Consider the following 18,852-nt stretch of genomic DNA (forward strand, 5'->3'; position numbering starts at 1 on the left):
TTAATCATCTTAAATGTAGTTGTAATGTAATGGTACAGGCCGTGACAGTGTGTATCATCAGTTGTCTAAATATTAACTGGTTTTGTGTATCTTGTGCATATTAAATTTGGCGTTAAATACATGAGAAAAGTTATGACTATTCGTATTGCAGGTTTTTTTTTCGACGTGTGTGTCGTCAACAGAAGGTTCAAACACTATTTGTTCTGCTTTTCTGCTTTGGTTCTCCTTGTCAAAGGCCCCTCAGTGCAGCTCACCCAGCCTGGCCTCAGCCTGTGCCCACTGTTTACTGTGACTGTCATCGGGCCCATGGAGGCCCAAACAAAGGGGGGTCTGTTCCTATTATCCTGCCCAGGATTGTCAGCCCCTCTCTGGGCACAAACTGAGCCAAGGGCTGGGGGTTGCTGGAGGAGCACCGGGGGATTTGACCTCACCAACCTTGCAGCAAGGGCAAGAGAGCAACAGAGTGAGTGTAGGACAATGGGAAAGAGGGAAAGGAAAGTGAGACAGAGAGAAAGAGAGGAAGATGTATAGTTATAACTGAAACCAAGACCCTTTCAAGCCCCCTGTTGGAAACTGCTGTAATGTAAACACCTGCGGCCATTAGCTGATTCTATCTGAGGCACCGGATAGAAATGTTTATATGTTACAGGCTACTACTGAAAGGCCATTTAAAAGCAAATAGAGGATTAGATATACACAATGAGTAGTGGCAGGCGATGTAAGCTTTCAGGCTTTAAGCCATGTTGAATTGTCATTGGAAAAAGAGGAGTGGAACGCCTTTGAAGACAAGAACAACCACATTAAATGGGCAGGAAGGTGAGCTAAGTGTAGAAGACCCCAAGACACGCTCTGCCTCCTTTCCTCCCTTCCTCTGTTTGCAATCATAGCTTAAGCCGTCTGGCAGCCTCTCTTGCTGTGCCATTGAAGTCTAATTTTGTTGTCATAAAAATCACCTGGCAAGCTGTAGCCCTAAAACATCTTAACTACAGGGCCTTTAAAACTCCACTCTCTGCTCAGTGAAAAGGCATTTTCAGGAGGCCTGCCTAGATAAAGCGGTCGTTCCTGGTGCATCTGAAAATCCCTTGGCCTGTGTCAGCGAGAGCAGAGCGCACAAGAGGGTCAGGAGCGTTCCATTAAAGTGTGGTGTTTAAGAGGTGCTGGGGCCAGGGGGGCAGATGGAGGGACGACGCAGCTGCCAAACATCTGCACCCCTCCTTCGCAGTCTGCTCTCTGTCTGTGCACCGCTGCCTTTGTCACAAACTTCCTGCTCCAGCAGAAAGCTTGGATATCTTCAAAAATGCAGCATGAAATGGCCGTTGTGAAGCTGTAATGCTTCCTCTTTGACTTCAAAAGACAACCGACTTTTAGGACTCACAGCCATGTGAACCAAGGTATTCACAGAGTGCACCTGCAGAGTAAAGTGGCAGCATTACAACTGCATGTTGCAACCTCTCCCACAGTATTAAAGTATTCACCCACACAGGCAAATAATCACTCTTTGATATGAGGTCTGTTATTTTCCATAAGCACACTAACACTGAAAGGCGTATTGTCACTGTCTGGACATCTGTCATTATTGAATCCACACAAGCATACAGGCACTAGGGATTGTGGGAAAGGAATGACGAAATGTGCTTTATCATAAAAGTGAAGCATCACGATACAAATCCCGTCCTAATCCGTTTTGTATTTGCACATGTAGCCTCAAGCATTTCTCCAACTGGTAACAAAGGCCAACTCCGCTCAATCCCCATTAGAAACCACAACATACTCTCCCTCTCTCTCTCTCTCTCCAGCTCCTCCCAGCACACAGCGCCTCCTCACAACTTGTTCCTGTCTCTCCCGGTGAAGCGCGTCTGCTCGCAGCCTCCACTCTGCAGTTGCAGGCTGCACTACAGTTGGTAGCTGTTGGCCACAGGTTGTGGATGAGGACAGAGGTCCGCGCGAACACAATCCGTCAAGTTAAGTTGATGTTTCATTCGGGAGCACCTCCCTCAACATGAGGGTCCGTACCTGACTTTGGATATTGAACACAGGCAGCCTGTCGCTACAAGTTCAATATCCATTCTCCAGAGTTTCGGCGAACAGAACTGGGCGCAATTACGCACGGCGAGCACCACCATGGCACCGATTTTGGATAGACGTGCCCCGGCTTTGCTCTTGGTTTGGAGCTACTGCGTCCTGGCGGATACCGCTTTTACGAACTTTACTTTGGACAACGAGTTCCACTCCAGTTTCATCCACCGTCGGCTGAAGAGCCAGGAGCGCAGAGAGATGCAGCGGGAGATCCTGTCGATCCTGGGGCTGCCGCACCGGCCGCGACCCCACCTCCACGGAAAGCACAACGCTGCCCCGATGTTTATGTTGGACTTGTACAACGCCATGTCCACGGAGGGGGACGAGGACAGATACTCGTACCCCTACAAGCCTGTGTTCACCACCCAGGGGCCCCCGATAGCCAGCCTGCAAGACAACAACTTCTTGAACGATGCAGACATGGTCATGAGCTTTGTCAATCTGGGTAGGCACCTTATTCTCTCACAATTTAAATGACCTAAAAACTATTGAAAATACAGTTTTACAAGATTCATACACATGTTGTAACAATGGCAAAATCACTACTGTGCAAACTTTTGATTATAATATTTCTGTGATATAATTTGGTGATTGTTTTTGACAGCCACAGAGACATTAGAGGTCACTTTTCTTATGGAGACACACAGTTTTCACACATTTTTGGTTTGAACTTTCTGTCGCTGTGGTCAAGTGATCACCTGTAGGCCTGTGGTAGTGTTGTCAACAATATCAATTCATCAGTACATATGAATTCTGAACACCTGAAACGGTTTCAATACTCATTTTCCGGAGTATCGATACACCGGTACCAGCTGTGCTGCACGTTTACTATAGTCATTCTGCTGTTTTCTGCTACTAACCAAGAAAAGAAAAGTCAGTGTTGTCATGTTACAGCCTTGTTATATTTATCTTTATATAAAAGTCTTTATTCATATGCCCTTAATTTCAATTTTCCCCTTAAGAATCAAAAAAGGTATTGAATATCGATATTTTTCAAGCTATTAGAAATTCCAGTATCGTGACAACCCCAGTCTGTGAATGCTATAATTCCATATTGCCCTCCACTTGTTGCAACTCACTGCTGGCTTTTAGGATCCATCATGAGTATTTCAATCAATGGTGATTGAATCATTGAAGATTTTATCTTGTTTCTTAACCTTAAGGAGCAGTATATGTATTTTCTTCTAATGTTAACACCAACATGCACATACACACACATACAGGAGACCAGCACAATAACCATGTTACATGCAACTATGCGCACTTTTCCAGCTAACACCAGGAGTGTCACATTCCAGTGTGTGTCTCTGCTAAACAGCTGTGCAACCAGCTAATGTTCAGGTGCTCCAGTTGTGGATGATGGACCAGCCAGCAGCTAATATGTCAACCATGTGTTATCTAAAGAATGCATAAGTCAACAGCAGAGAATGGGTCCAAAGTGCACTGGGTCCTCTCTTTGCTCTAATCTGGAGACATCCCTATGGACACTATAGGCCAGAAAATAGTGCCAGTCAGTGATGAGCCAGACTTTGTCCAGTTGGTTTTATTTGAGTCATCGTCTTGTAGGATGCACGCCACTCCAATAGTTTTGTTTGATTCTTGGTTGTTAAATGTTGCTCCCTGGACAGTCAAAATGAAATCAACCAGTCTTGGACTTTTTTATTGCTGTCAGTAACAATCAGAGGTTGTTAAGTGCAAATAATCACAACATTAGCAGGCGGTGTCAGATTTATGGACAGATAAACACGTCGTTATAATTCAAATGATGCAGTCACAGCAACTGCCCCGCTTATCTTTCAGCTGAGTAGCTGGGTTTAATTTTAGCGTATTAACCTTTACCATAATTTGGCCGAAGTCTGAGAAAATAGTAAATGAAATTCAGAGCAGGCGTACTGTGGTCAAATGTTTACAAGCCACCAGACATTTTAGTGACATTCTGGATGGAGCTGGAAGTTTACATTCAATCCTGGAAAGATCATTGTTGGAGCGACTTGGCAAGAGAGAGGGAGGTGACACTGGTTCCTCCACTGCACTGTGTAATTACTGTGGGAGCTGCTGCATTGTGACTATTTTTGACAGGCTGTGACACAGATGGATTTGACCACAGAGACTCGCAAAGTCAAGGGCCTCGCAGAGTCGAGGGCCGAGGTTCGCGGTGAGCTGACGAGGAAGAAGGGAGCTTTTGAGAGAGAAAGGAGGACGTGAGATGGTCGGGACTCGGCCCATTTCTTTTGCAGAGATGATGCTTAAAGCAGACAGAAAAAAAAAATCTAAACAAAGATGGTTCACATCAGACGGAGAGAACATTTTATTTAATATATTACAGGATTCATGGAATGAAAGTCACACTGCCTTCCTGAAGTTCTGTGGCTAATGCAATTACTGGTGGCACTTGTCCAGGTTGAGTCTTCCATGTGGCTCAGTGTCTCCAAATGTGTCGCTCATTTGGATATAAAGTGGGCATCTGTCATTGCGTTGTGTGTGCTATGTGCCACATGTTGCATCTGTCAGCAGGGTTCATTGTTAGGCTTCTTCCCGAGTCTCATGTAATACCATCAAATATGTGTCCAGGCAGCTTGATTGGAAACAGCAGATAGTACGCTGTTTCATTATCCTTCACATGAGAGAAAGAGAGAGGGAGAAGTAAGTGATGGCTATCAAATGGATTGACTATTTCCTCTCCAAATTCCTCTCTTTCCACATTTGCTCGTTGTGGGTTTGTTTTCTTATTTAGGTTGTCTGAGAGAGAAAACGAGTGTGGCTTTTATTTAAAAACTGTCCCTCAAAGCTCTGCATGTCTCCATAACTACCGTGCCAAGGTACATTAGTCAGACTTTGCACACTGGTCGCTGCTTCCTGAGAGGCCTGTTTTCATGCATTGGTTTATACTTTTGTCATTGTGCAACAAGAATGTGTCTAATTTTACTGCGGGTGCACCATAGAGCTACAGTGACAGCAGTCAAAGAACATATGTCAGCGCACAAAACTTAATATTGACATAAAAAAAAAACACTAGCTCTTTATCGTCCCTCCTGATTGCCACTCAGGGGAGCTGCTACACTTTGTTGTCGGCTTGTGTGAGTGTTGCATGACTCTGGTGCAGCCAGCATGGGCGGGTGTGGGCTTTGGGACAGACCCCAGGCCAGGGACATCCTCTCAATGAGTCACTTAAGTTTAAAAGCCCAGCTGTGTAAATGGCTTACAGCATACATTCAGAATGTACACTCACTGCTACACGAAACACAGGTCACCCAGGCACTGGGTGTGTGCCGGACATGCCGTGATAACACGCCAGCAAGGGAACGCAACGCACGCTTTCGCTGTCTCTAGAGGTGGCAACAGACAAGAACACAAGAGGCACGAAAAAGTGCATTTGAACCTTACGTGCTATCATCTATATAAACTGTCTTTCTGTCTACACTCATCTATAGTCGTACACACACATCTTTTCTGTAACTATTATTTAATGTAGTCCCAGCGGTCTCTGGCAGCATTAGCCCTCAGCCACCGTGAATTAAGGCATTTCCTCTTTAACAAACCACAGCTTCCAGGGCTTTTGGCCGCTACTTTGGCCTGTGCTGAGCTACAAGTTCAGTTCAGTTCATGTTAAACTCTCACACAGGCCGGTCACACTCAGCCATCCAGGCACACACACACACACACACACTCCTAATGCCCAACCTGAGATGCCAATTTACACTTCCCAGACCACAGGAAAGGGCTGTGACTTGGACGTCTGCTATTCGCATCCTGGATGACTGAAACAGTAGCAGCATCATCACCTGTGTTTGTGTAAGAGGGGGGGCTGAAGTCTTTTACTGTAAAATGTTATGAGGTGTGTTAGTCACTGCTTCCTTATTTTGTCATGCAATCTGGCGGGGATTAACGTAGCCTTAGGTGAGTGTGAGGAGAAGAGGCAACTCTGTGTTCGATGTTTGTCCATGTGTGTGTGTGTGTGTGTGTGTGTGTGTGTACACTGGGGCCAGGCAGTAATTTAATATAATGGTTTATTTATCCAAAGCAGATTCATATTGTGATGACACAGTCTCATCATGATGTTATGCTAAGTTACAGGACAAGAGGGATGTTTTTCTAACTGTCAACAAAACCAACAATATATATATTATATATGTATATGATTATATTGTCAGTCTCCTCATACTTTCCAGTGTCACTGCTCTGTCCATGGTATTCTACCCTGAGGTCACTGGCTCCTTCAGACGCGGGCAAATCTTATCCTTTTAATGTTCAAAACTATTAACAGGCATTCAAAAGTTACACAATTAAGCTGGCTGTACACCAAACAACTTCTGAAGTGATTTCACTGTTGCAAACATTTTCCAATGTCGGGGTAAAATCATGAGAGTTTTTCTTGATTGTTTGGTGTAAGGTGGTTATAAATCTCAGTCCAAGCTGGCTTAAGTCAGTCTTTTTCTTGTCTTGACGTTCCAGTAAAATGAAATGTGTTTGATATTAGCACAAGTTTTTAGTTTTGGTTCAGTGATGAGAAAATTGTCAACAACCAATACATGTGCTCCTTTCAGCACCAAGCAGAAAGCGAAGGCAGAAGAAGGTGCAAAAACTTGAGCAAGGCTTGGTTCTCTTGCACTTTAGGAAAAGAGGACAAACTGGTGGAGTTGTGGCATGAACAAGGGTCGGTGTTTAATGTAATGTGTATCTGATCCACCAACTAGAACTTCTTTTAGTGAGAAATCGCACTTTTTAAAGTGGTTTGCTCTCATACGCACCGTCTCCTCCCACTAAAACAGTTAACCAATGGAGGCTGTTAGTGAGTGGAGGTGGAAATCTCACTTTGTACGCAAATAGTTGAGTCTTATGGATTACATTGATGATAGTCTCGCTCACCAGACCTTTCTCAAGAAAAGAAAGGTCTGGCTGGGCCGACTCTCACTTTAAGATTGGAGAAAAAAACGCCCCGGCTGCTTGTATTTCTTTCAACCAATCACAATCGTTCTGGGCGGTGCCACAGCAACGGTGCGCTTGCAAAAATATTGCCGGGGGGAAACAGGTTTTGGTGTAACACGCCCACAAAAATATCGCCTACAGGACGCGAACCATGGCAGAAAAATGGCTACATCCCCGCAAGATCAAACACCGCAAAAGTTAGTAAAGGACGTGTTGAAAACTGCTACACAACCGGAGGTGGTAGGGCGGGACTTCAGCGGGTGGCTCGTTCCACCCAATGAGAGGCTGATCTTTGCAGCGAACTTCCACCCTCTCAGACTACATTGATGATGAATTGACAAGAATGTTGTTGACATATGACGCCTTTTATCATGTGTTTCTAGAGTTGTGTGCTTTGCAAACACACATGGAATTGTTAATATGTCACATTTCTAAAATGGACTTTGGTGTAATATTTTCCACCAGGAGCAGGATGAAAAATAATCTCAAGAGGAATCTGGTTTTAGTCTTGCAAACAGTGACGCTGCAAGAGCCCCTGTCTTTGCAAAATCTTGCTGTGTCTTTAGATGTGAGAGGACTTAAGTCTTTTCAAAGTCTTCTTGTGTACAGTGGACATAAGTTGTCAAAGTTTTAGACTGGTGTAATGTGTAACAGTAAGACAGTTTGTTGCTTTGATTGCTTTAATTGATTATTTTATTAGTGATTTTGCACACATTTGCCATAAAATGATAAATGGCATCATGAAATATTCTCATTAATGTCTTGATAATAGCTGCTCAGTTTCAGTGTCCTGGTACTTTGTGTGCCGGCTCACTGTCACACTGTCATGGCTTACTGTTCTTAAAATCGTCAGAGTTGGTGTTGTTCAGTAAAAGCATCGATAAAAGTGAAAAAAAATATCAAGCCAATGAAAAAAAAAGTGCTACCAGGCTGCATTTAATTGCTCAGTGTTCTGCTGCTGTTAATCCGCACCAGATGTGACACATTTCACTAAACAGAGTTGAAAAGCAGTACACAAACAAAGCTCTGCTGCCTTCTGTCTTTGCCACATGGGACATTTTGGTAGTCGTTATCTCACCCACATCCAGCCGTCATGTTGCACGTGGTGACCCGTTTTAGTAGTATTGTGTCACGTTGATGCGTCGCCTATATTTAAGGAGCGAGTTGAGGCTGTGATCAGAGAAGGGAGAGGTATCGTTGCAGACTTGGCTGAGTGAGTCAGTGCACTAGCTGGTAATTATCCACTGCGTTACCTTGGTGACCTGACAGGGCACCACCTGGCCCTCCACCATTCACGGCCCTCCGTCTGCTCCCTTAGGGCTGTGCTGAATGTCTTTTTTCTTACATTTCCTATTAAGGTTTTCGAGTGATGCTTCAACTGCTGGCGTCATATTTTATGACGTCAAAATTAAGACAGAATCCTCAATTGGAATGAAGTGATTCATCGCATTAAATAAGTCAGCCTTTTTTTATGAAATCGGCTATTTTGTATGATTATAACTCATCTGTTTCATCAACATAAACACATGCAGGAAGCAGGCTAATCCAAAACTATGCTACAATTATAACCATGCCCTTAATCTCATAGCAATGACTGTATATAAAGATGGACAACATGTCTCCACTTCCTACTACTATAACACAGTGACACCAAATATCCCAGATACGGTCACCACCATCGCGTGACACTCTAGTGACTTCATTTGGAGCCAGAGTCCATGCAGTAGCAATCTCTGCACTATTGAGCTCCCGCCCATAAACCCATCTGACCAGTGACGTTGATCGTGAGCACACCATTAGGCACACAGAGCTGTCAATAGTGATGTCAAACCAGGTTTTTATAGCATTAAATAACCACTTAAAACCTAACTTATCAGAAAAAACGAATACTTGATCATACATCAGAGTGATAAGAACTACCTAAAATAACAGAAACCATCTTTGGGATGAATTTATTTGATTTGTACATTGAGTTTTGTCCCATCTGCTAACATGGAGGGGGCGGGGTTTATGACCTATACTGCAGCCAGCCACCAGGGGGCCTTTGAGATGTTTTGGCATCACTTTTTGGGAGCTTTCATGTCATCCATCTTTTAACTTTAATTGTAACATTTCAGATCAAAGGGAAACTTAGCTGATTTTAAACCAGCTCTGTGTCAGCGCAGTGCGGGCAGAGGGTGTTTGGCTTGCACTCTTGCCGCTAGTACCTGGAACTTCTCGCTTATTTGCCGGCAAAGCTTATCGTTATCTTTAACATACGCGTTTATTTTGAAATTCCCATGGCATACCACCTTCCTAAACATTCTAACAGTGCTAGCAGCGTTGGTAAGCAGCCAAGAATAAGACAATGAGGATATTTACTGAGCGTCTCATATCGATTGCAGGCCCTTAATTGATATGAAGCGGAATCATATTGTCCTTTGTCCTTTGTGATACCAGCAAATATTGTATCGTTGTCCAGAGAACTGACTAATATCATGTGGTATACACCCCTAATTTTCAGCCTGATCTGTATCTGCAGCTGTGCAGAAATGCTAAGGTTAAACAGAATGAATAGGGAGGCTGTACGGCATTCAAATAATGACTTAGAAATTTGAATGTCAGTGTTATGAATGAAGCTATTTGGTATGGCCCTAACAGGAGCTGCCACACAGTTTGTCTGCCAGTTCCCTCTGCTTTATAGAACGCGTTAATAGGAAGGTAATGAAGAGCAGAGAGGGGAAGAAATGTCTAACTGGTAAATTAGGTTGGATTTATGAGAGGCTTTGGCTTTCAGACAGCATTGTGTCACCGGCTCACACACTCACAGCCGCATGCTCGGAAGCAGTTGTGTCACACTGCAGTCACACCAGAGGCACGCAGCTCTAGTTTTTATAGCCGATAGCAGAGAAGCCGAGAGATCCGCGCTTGTAATTTCAAATGAATACCTCCAATATCTCCCTTTAAAAAAACATATCTCCCGTTCATTCAGCCCCTCCCCACCCTCCTCTTTTATTGCATTCCTCTTCACAGTGGGCTGCCCATGGTGTTGAGGTTAATACAGATGTTTCCCTGTGTCTGCAGGCCAAAGCAGCTGTGCAGAGAAACTTTATCTTTTCAGAGTCCAACAAGTCCCCTCATCTCGACCTCCACCGTCACGTCTGGCCCTGTCTCCGATCTGTCCCACACGCAGGTCCATCTGATACCAAATTTCCCTCCCTACCCTCCTGAACCAACAGTATTGATTATCAGCACTGGCCTCCTAGTTTTAATTAGGTAGTTATCATATGGTCCCAGTGGTGTTGTGTGGTGTTTAGTCTCCAACCTCCTGCTCTGGCCCTCACCTCCAGGGGTTTCAACCTCCCGTGCTTCCAGACATAAAACATTTCAACACTTTCTCAAGTTCTTTTGTGTGTTTTTCCACTCCCCACCTCTCTCTCTCACACACACACTCAGACACACACCTTCTCAGAGCCCAAAACACAGCTTTTCCCTTCTCTCTACTACATTTCTCACTCCTTCACACACATAATTTTTGTTCATCGTTGAGTTGTAATTTCATGGATTCATCTCGGTCTCTCCATCTCACGCTAGAAGCTGCTTCCCAAAATGTGTCCGAGGAGACTTCTCATCACACGAGGGCCAGAAAATTAAAACACAAGTATGTGTTGAGGGCGAGTCATTCCTCTGTGTGCATACAGCTTGTCTTTGACACTGTTAGTACGCTTTTCTTCCTCCTGTAGATTTATGTAATCGCTTCTGTGTACACTCCCAGTGAACTGAAAGTGTACGTAAGCGCATGCATACGTGTATGAAGAGAACCGCACATACACTTTAGTGTTTTTTTTACCCAAGAGGAATGTTTCTGGAGCTAATTAGTGTTATTGAGTGCATGTTTTATTGCCTTCTGCTGGACAGGGAGTGAGCAGAAGCAGAGGAATGTAACAGTTGGTACAGATAGCCCTGCCTTCCTGTCAGGTAATTTCTCTTAATGCTCTCCGCGGTTTGATGTATTACACCGAGGTCTGGTGTGTAAATAAATACCACAAATGGAGACAAAGAATCTCTCCTCTTAAGCTTCAGGCAGCTTTACAAAGCCCACAGCCGCAGAGACCCAGAAGAATCTTGTTTTTTTTGTCCAGTTGTTATCTCTCAGATTCACCTGTTGAACCCAGGAGTCCAGAATGACATCTGGATGTACATAGCAGAGGCTCTGTGCTCTTGGCCAGGCTGAGGCACTTGCTGGGAGGGATGATGAAACACTCTGCGGGTGGGACTTGACAATGTGGCGAGTGGTCAAAAGGCCCAGATGTACTAAACAGCGGGTGTTCTAACTCGGCTATAATGATGGACGGGGCTCCTTCCTTGCCAGGAATGTTGGTCTCATTTTAGTTTTTCTAATAATTTTGACTTTTTCTCTTTTCTGTCTGTCCCCCAACAAACTCACACAATTTGCCTTTTAGATATGCGACTACTGCGAAATGCATATAGAAAGAGGAATAACTGACACATTAAAGTGAGCTGTGCGATTATAAAAAGTGCAGTGGATAACAGACTGAATCATATTTCCACCCGTTTAGCTTCTTCTCTTTCATCTGGGTTACTTTGGCCTTGCCTTATCAGTGACCGGCAGCACATAAGACTCCCCTGCACTTCAATGACGGCGGGTACCAAGCAGAGAAGCTGAGAGAGCAGATGTGGGCCAGAGCACAGCCAGAGATCCTGGGACCAACAGCTCTGCTGCTGCAAAAACAAATACAGCACTCTTTGCTTGGTACTGGGGCACTGACAGGGCAGATGGGAGAGGAGGAAGGAGATGAGAGGAGAAGGAAAGGAAAAAGGAGACGGGAAAGGTGGATCACGAGTGGATGCCGTGCATTTCTTTAAGCCCAGTGCATTTCTTTCTTTATTCCTTTTTCTTGTGGGAACATACTGTGCTTCAGAGCATTCGTGTTAGGGCAGTTATGTGTGTGTTTGTGCATAGTAAAACACTATTTTCGAGCCACTCACCCTGCCCAGTCACCAGCTGCACTGTGTGATGTGTGTTAGCTCTCCTAGCGGAAGATTGCGTTAGCGGAAGCCCGTAATACTGACCAGATTCCTCAACAGGTTCCAACAGCCAAATCAAAGCTTGTAAAAAGCCAAGCAACAACTGTATGCAAGTGTTTTTATGATAAGTGATGAAATTTTTGCATCTGTGCAGCGTGGAATATGAACTGCATGTGGCAGGTTTCTATTTATCTAGGCAAGCGTTGCAGCTGTGTTTCTCTTGTATTTCCTCTACAGCTATTTTGTTTATTTTAAAAAGCAACGGGCTGTAATTAAACAAAATAAACAACAAGCTGTTAAAATCAGGGTGCCAATGTGCCCATCATGTGTGCGTAAGATGCCGCTCTGGGATGCAGGAGGAAATTGTAAAAAGTTTTATGTAGACACCGGGGAAATCTGTGTGTCTTTTTGTGCCAATGTGCGTATTGTATGTGAATTTTCCTGAGGTCTATAATAAGAGGCGGCTTGGCTGGTCGAGGAGGGTGTGGCCCCTGTGGCCACAAAATTAAAGAACATAAAAACAAGGGGATGAGGGGAAGAGTGAGAGGGGGAAACTGAATGGCTGTGGTTCCACGTCTCTGAGTTGTTTTATCCTGCAGTTAAGAGGAAGTGCAGATGGTTACTGTGGCATTAGCGCAAAGAGATCCCTCACTGCCTGGCACAGATCTCTCCACACCCCTCCATCCCCGTCTCTCAACACATTATATCACACCGCAGAACAATGACCGCTGAAGATTTAGGATGTGGTTTCTTTGTTGTCACCGTTGCCTTTCACTGATGTGCAGTCTCTCTTGACAGACCTCTGAGGAAACATGATGATGTCTAAGCTCCAATTTCGGAGATGACTCAATTTGTCCTGCAGGACTTTCAGTCACTGCAGTGTGGGCTCCTCAGATTCACCACTGTGGCTCACAGAGAGGCTCATCCCAAATATAAAAATATAAATATAAAAAAATAAAAATATAAACATTGTAAATCTCACGTACCACTTTTGGTACTGAAGAAATTGCACCAGATGGTGTGTCTTTTCTTGAGTAACACTGAATCTGGAGATCATTTTTAAAAATATAATTTTCCATGTTGTGAGCACCATGAGCAAATTAAATTGGGTGGGCACAGAAAGCTCAGAGATAGATATTTCAAAAACTTTGCACTTTAAAGGCATAGTTTGACATTTTGGTAACATACATTTATTCGTTTTCTTGCCTAGCTTTAAGCGAGAAGCTCGACACCACCCTTGTGTCTGTCCATGAAATACGAAGCTGCGGCCAGCATTCAGCTAACTTTTAGCACAAAAATGGAAACAGAGGGAAACACCTAGACCAGCTGTGTCTGTAGGTAGGTTTGCACAGATTAAATTAAGTAGGCTGGACAGAGCCAGGCTAGCTGTTTCCTTCTGTTTTCAGTCTTTATGCTAAGCTACCCAGCTGCTTAGCTGCATATGTAATGGACAGATATTAGAGTGTAGGGATGACATGAGAAGTGATACCGATATAATACCAAGTCGATTCAAAAATCCTGAAAAGGGACAGACGGTACTGACGGAGCAGCATATGCACCAACAACATTTCTAGTCTGTCGCTGAATGCCAAAGGAAGAAGAGGAACGCCTGTCAACACGGAAGAACAGCAGTGAAGGACTGGAAGAGGATAGAAGACGGGTGGAAGACGCATACATTTTAATAATAACTAGATACCGGATGCCAAAATGGCACCTGTTTATTTTAATGGCAAAAAAGTTTTCTAGCCTTCAGGTTTACTCCTGAGTTATGCAGCCCACTGAATATGTGCAGTAGTGTTTCTCCCGCTTGCCTCTCCCACAAGTTCCTGCTCGACTGAAAGACTCTACATTGTGATGACGTCACAGATTTTTAAATCACTTTTCTCATCTTGAGGAAAGTTTAACAAATATAAAACCACCATGGCTCAAAAATTCCAAATAGAAAGTCATAATTGACCTTGTTTGTGGTTCAAGGTGTCCTGTCATATGTCTTTTACAATGGTGGTGTATGGGGAAAATGCTTTTTGGGCTGCAGGGGATTTTTTCGTTGCAGTACCACCAGTGACCACTGGGAAAGATTTGTTGCAAGGCTGGGCTTATTGTCTGAGGGCCCGGGAAGATAGCGACAAGTGCAGCTGCAGCGACAGCTTCACTTCGATTCGTCAAAAAGAAAAGCGTTTTCCTGAGGCCAGCGTCTTAATAATTATTTGCAATCAGAGCACTGCATATTTACACTATGCTACAAACTCCAGCAGCGTGAGGGGGCATTGAGCGTCTACTGTGGTTGCTGAGAGTTGAAAAATGTTGCACACATCCCTGTCACTTTTTAACCAGCCGTCCAGTCACAGTGGAGGAGGGGCGGGACAAGTAGCCTACAACATAGACTATCCATTACATTTTACATGTTACAAGTGCTGAACAACAATAACAGCAATGAAGGAAAAGTATGTTAATACACTGTAGACTGTTTCCTCACCCACAAAATCCCATGAACCCACACAGACTAGTAATCACACAGATCATCAGGGATTAATAATACAATATAGTACATGGGATTTATTGTTTTGTTTTTGATTTTTACTGTGGTTTTTAATTGGGTGTCAAGAATCGTGGAATTTCACTGGTATTGGTATCAACTGCTAAATTTCTGATATTGTGATATACCTATGAGAGTCGCTCTTCTCATCTGACTCTCCGATAGAAGTTTAATCAGCGTATTTCCCAAAATGTTGAACTATTCCTTCAAACCAAAACTACCTGCATGGTTCAATACCAGTAGAGGTGATTTTGTAGTTTGGATGAACCGACCCTTCAGCACAGCTGCTGCGCGGGTGCTTTGTAAGCGCCAGAGAGAGGCTTTACAGTCAGATGCATTCCTGTGAGTTCCAGGCTGTTACATATCCAGTATAAATCTCTGGTCCATGATGCCCAGCGAAGCATGAGGTGGAACCCAGCACTACAGTTTACGGGTGCAGAGGGCAAGCATGTTTGATGGCTGCAGTGAGAGGGAGAGAAAGAGGTCAACAAAGCTGCTGTGAGTATAATCTGAGACCTCTCCGTGGCCCTCGAGCTAGAGAACGCAGAAAAGTTTGGTCTGACCACAGGTCTTAAATGTAAAGACTCTTCTTCCTGTGGTTACTGCCTTTACTTGCGCACAGGCTCAAAGGCACGTGTACATGATCACGCACACACACACACACACACACTCTGCGGTGAGTTAATGATCGTTAAGTGTGAGTAAGTTATAGCATGAAACTCCACTGACCCTTTCCCACGGAGCCAGTGCTGTCAGGGCCTACAGCAGTACAAATACATCACACAGGCATGATGTCATCAGTAGTCGCCAGTGGGCAGGATGTTTCCTAACGTGGTAATCGCCCTACTGTGGGTAGTCACCCGGTACCCAAGAGATCAAACCCTCTCTGCTCTTTATAGGATAAACATCTTGAGCAATCTGTCCCTTCCTTGCACTCCGTTTTTCTTCCTCTCGCTCCTTTTAACGCTCGGAAACTATGACTTACTTGTTCCCAGTACTGTGCTTAAAACATTGTTGAAGTAAGAGCAACAGAAAGAGACAGATCATTATGGTGCATCAGTCAAATTTTGCATGACTCTATGTAGTGTTGCAGTCCCCTTCATTTACTTCCAGATGAAGTGACCTGACCCTCATTTGACTTACTGCTTTTCTAGTCACTGGTTTTGGGAATCAGGTGTGCTGTTGGAGTTAATGGACTCTACAGGGATGCAGAGTGAGGTGCAGATAATGGTTGCACAGTTATCTCAAGAGAACTGAAGGTGGGATTAGAGGAAGGGGGGGAGCTTAAGCTGTTGGTTGAGAGAAGTGAGAGGGGTGCCAGGGGTGAGATCTCCCCCCTGCGGAGCAGCGGAAGCGTGCAAGGCGGTACCGAGGGGTGTGAGGGTGCCGAACAGACGCTTGGGCTAATTCGAGCCGTCAGCTTTGGCCGCTGCTGCTCCGGAGCTTGAGGTGTCGGAGAAGTGTCTTTAGGTCTACTGGCCCGGCAGGAGAGGGGGAGAGGAGGGAGAAAGGAGGGGAGAAGGAAGGGAGGGACATGCAAGAGGAGACACAAAGATTTTAAAGGCTGGTGATGTTCTGTATTTTTGTTATTGTCAACAAATCCCCTGACACTAAAACCAACAGTGCATTCGTCCATATCTGAACACGCTCACACAGCAAACAGGAGGAAATAGTGTATTTGTCAGGGCCGAATATTTGACTGTTCATTCATTGGGTAGCTATATGATTTTCAGTTCTGGGATTAGGATATTCTCCATTTAAAAAGGTCCAGTAAAGAACATGTAATAAATATAAATCTTAATGTTTCCCATTCACTGATTTATATCATGCCAAGATATCAACTTCGACTGCTACATATTGATTTACTAGTTTTTTGAGCTCTGCTCTGCGCCGGGAAGGTTGATGAGACTCCGCCTGCACATGCAAAGTGACAGGGTTAACTGTTAGCATCACACAGCTAACTGTAACTAACTGTTAATGCGGGTTTAACGAGGGGTCGAGATGATTTTGTGTTGGTGAGAGTCATGGATGTATAAAGACAACAGGTTACAGCGTCGGAGGTTGCGCCCTGTTCATATCTGTGAAAGTTGCTCAGTTGTGCATGATGCCAAAAAATTCGACTCCCATGTGCCTCTGCATTGTTGGGCCTGTAGAGCAAGCACACAAGAGACTTTCACTAGTCAAGCGCATAACCTACAGTTTACCTATCCGCTACCTTGAATTGGGATAATATAGTTAAATCGTTCGGCTCTTGTAGAATTTCCAAATGCTATCGGACCAAATGGATCAAATCCTGATAGTGAAACGAGTCATTTCATGGTGTTAATGATGCTCAAAAAAATGAATCCCCTGATTAACAGATTTGTCTTTCACAATGATAGTCTCTGGGAAATAGTTGTTTTGGGATCCATGGCATCACATGACAAAGTTGTAATTCCAGCGTTTGGTCACTGTGTCAGTTTTTCTTTAAAGTCTGGTGCCGAATCTTTGGGCTTGGCATTATTTGGGACAATTTAATATCTTTGTGTTGGATGTTAGCCGCAGCTTTCTGTGTAAGCCTGTACTTACCAGACAGACGTTGAACTGACCGTTCGCCGTGTGGAGTGTGGCAAGGGAACTGCTGTGTCTAATCTGTGTTAACAGGAACACTGAATCTCACAACTACAAATCTCAAATCTTGGAGCTAGTTTGCTGTTTCTGAGCATCTGTGCTACTGTTTCCCAGCTTTGTGGGCGTTGTTTCATTGTCTGTTATTATGTCACAAAAATTGCATGATATGACCTTGTGTAACCAGACCCATTGAGACTAAGATGTGCATACAACACACCAAGGTTTTTGGAAAATGTTTCTTATCGTAATTGTCAAAAGCTTTGAATAGTCGCTGTTGATTACTACTGAAACACTAGAGCCCAAAAAAGAGTGTATGGCTCCAGGCCTAGAGTTTGTTAGGGACTATTTTCAGTTGCGAGTATTTACAGTGGCAGGATGATGTGTGTTGGATAAACTCACAATAAACTGCTGTGCTACTGTTCATTGTAATAAAGGAACATGTAACCTTTGATAAGTTTTAAATAGTTTTTGGCAAGAGAAATATGCTTAAGTATATCCAGCTTTGGCTACACAAAAGATATTTGGTAAATGATACGGTAAATGAAATGAAATTGAGAGATCATAGCTGTAAAAAGTGAACCTTAAATCACAGCTGATCATTCTCTGGATAAAGATCAGAGTTTTTGGCTGTTAGCAGGCTGTCAGTAGAGGACGTGATAAGGAAGCCGTACGCCTTGTTGGGAAGCATAAATCTTGAAAGATGCTAACACAGTGTTCATACCATAGCAACTCTGGTTGCCAGGTGCACGGAAGGTTTGGAGGTGGGAGAAGACGTTATCATCCCAACATCTCTGATGTGTGCTGCTGCGCACGTGTGTGGCCCGCACAAGTCAAATGATGTGGGATGACTGTGCATCCTCAGCAGTTTGTATAAAAAGCAAATAAGACGTCGGACCAAATGATAAAAGCAGCTCACTGTGTACGTGTATGTTTATGTGCTGGTGTGTGTTTGTCTCTTTGCATGTGTGTGTTGTTGCATCTCTAATTATGGATTACAGAAACCCATAATGATTGTGTTACCGTGCTGTGACGCACAAGACCGTTCGCTTCACAGGAAACACTTTGTGATAGTTGTGTGTGTGTGAGAGGAGCAGCAGCCGGCTTCCTCAGAATGAAGGGCTCATAAGCCATGAGAGGGTGTGTTCCCCATGTTTGTGGTGTGCGTATGTTTGTGACACAGGTGGGGCGATGGCTACTCACTTCCTCCCAGAGGAAGTCATAAATGCACCCGCTTGGCTTTGACTGTGCCTCTTCCCCTCATCTAATGACTGCCATACTGCTGTAATGGCCTGTAAGAGACAGAGAAAGAAACACAGAGACAAAGACACGGGCTAAAGCTACACTCTGTAGGCTGCTCTCATTTTCTCTTACATGAAATTCGTGCATTGAGGAGTGGAAATGGAAAGCAGTGCAAGAGAAATAGTTAGTGTGGGAGTTTCACAGCAGCATCCAGCTGTTCTCACGAGCGGAGATAAAGAGCTTTTACAGTGAAGGGGCGGGCGGCTGCTCCGGAGGCTAAAGAACAGGTCTGGCTTTCTCCCCAGAGGGAGTGCACCTGCGCTGGGCTGCAGGAGGAGGGAGAGGTCCCTGGTGTGGTGGAAGAAAAAACAGGCCCTGGAGCAGAGAGATGTGAAGGAGAAATAAAAATGTGCAAAAGGGCAACAACACACGAAGTA

The 18,852-nt window shown here is 44.3% G+C and overlaps 1 protein-coding gene across 1 annotated transcript in view; it reads left to right on the forward strand.

Moving 5' to 3' along the window:
* Positions 1 to 1,843: 1,843 nt before the first annotated feature.
* The window catches only part of bmp7b (bone morphogenetic protein 7b), a 34,765-nt gene continuing 17,756 nt past the window's right edge, over positions 1,844 to 18,852 (forward strand). The window contains exon 1 of the mRNA XM_050065867.1: positions 1,844 to 2,521. Within this exon, the coding sequence (XP_049921824.1) occupies positions 2,122 to 2,521 (400 nt within the window). The 5' untranslated portion in view covers positions 1,844 to 2,121. The remainder of the gene's footprint in view (positions 2,522 to 18,852) is intronic.

The sequence above is a fragment of the Epinephelus moara genome, chromosome 16 (genome assembly GCF_006386435.1).
Source record: "Epinephelus moara isolate mb chromosome 16, YSFRI_EMoa_1.0, whole genome shotgun sequence".
In the NCBI taxonomy this organism is placed as follows: Eukaryota; Metazoa; Chordata; class Actinopteri; order Perciformes; family Serranidae; genus Epinephelus; species Epinephelus moara.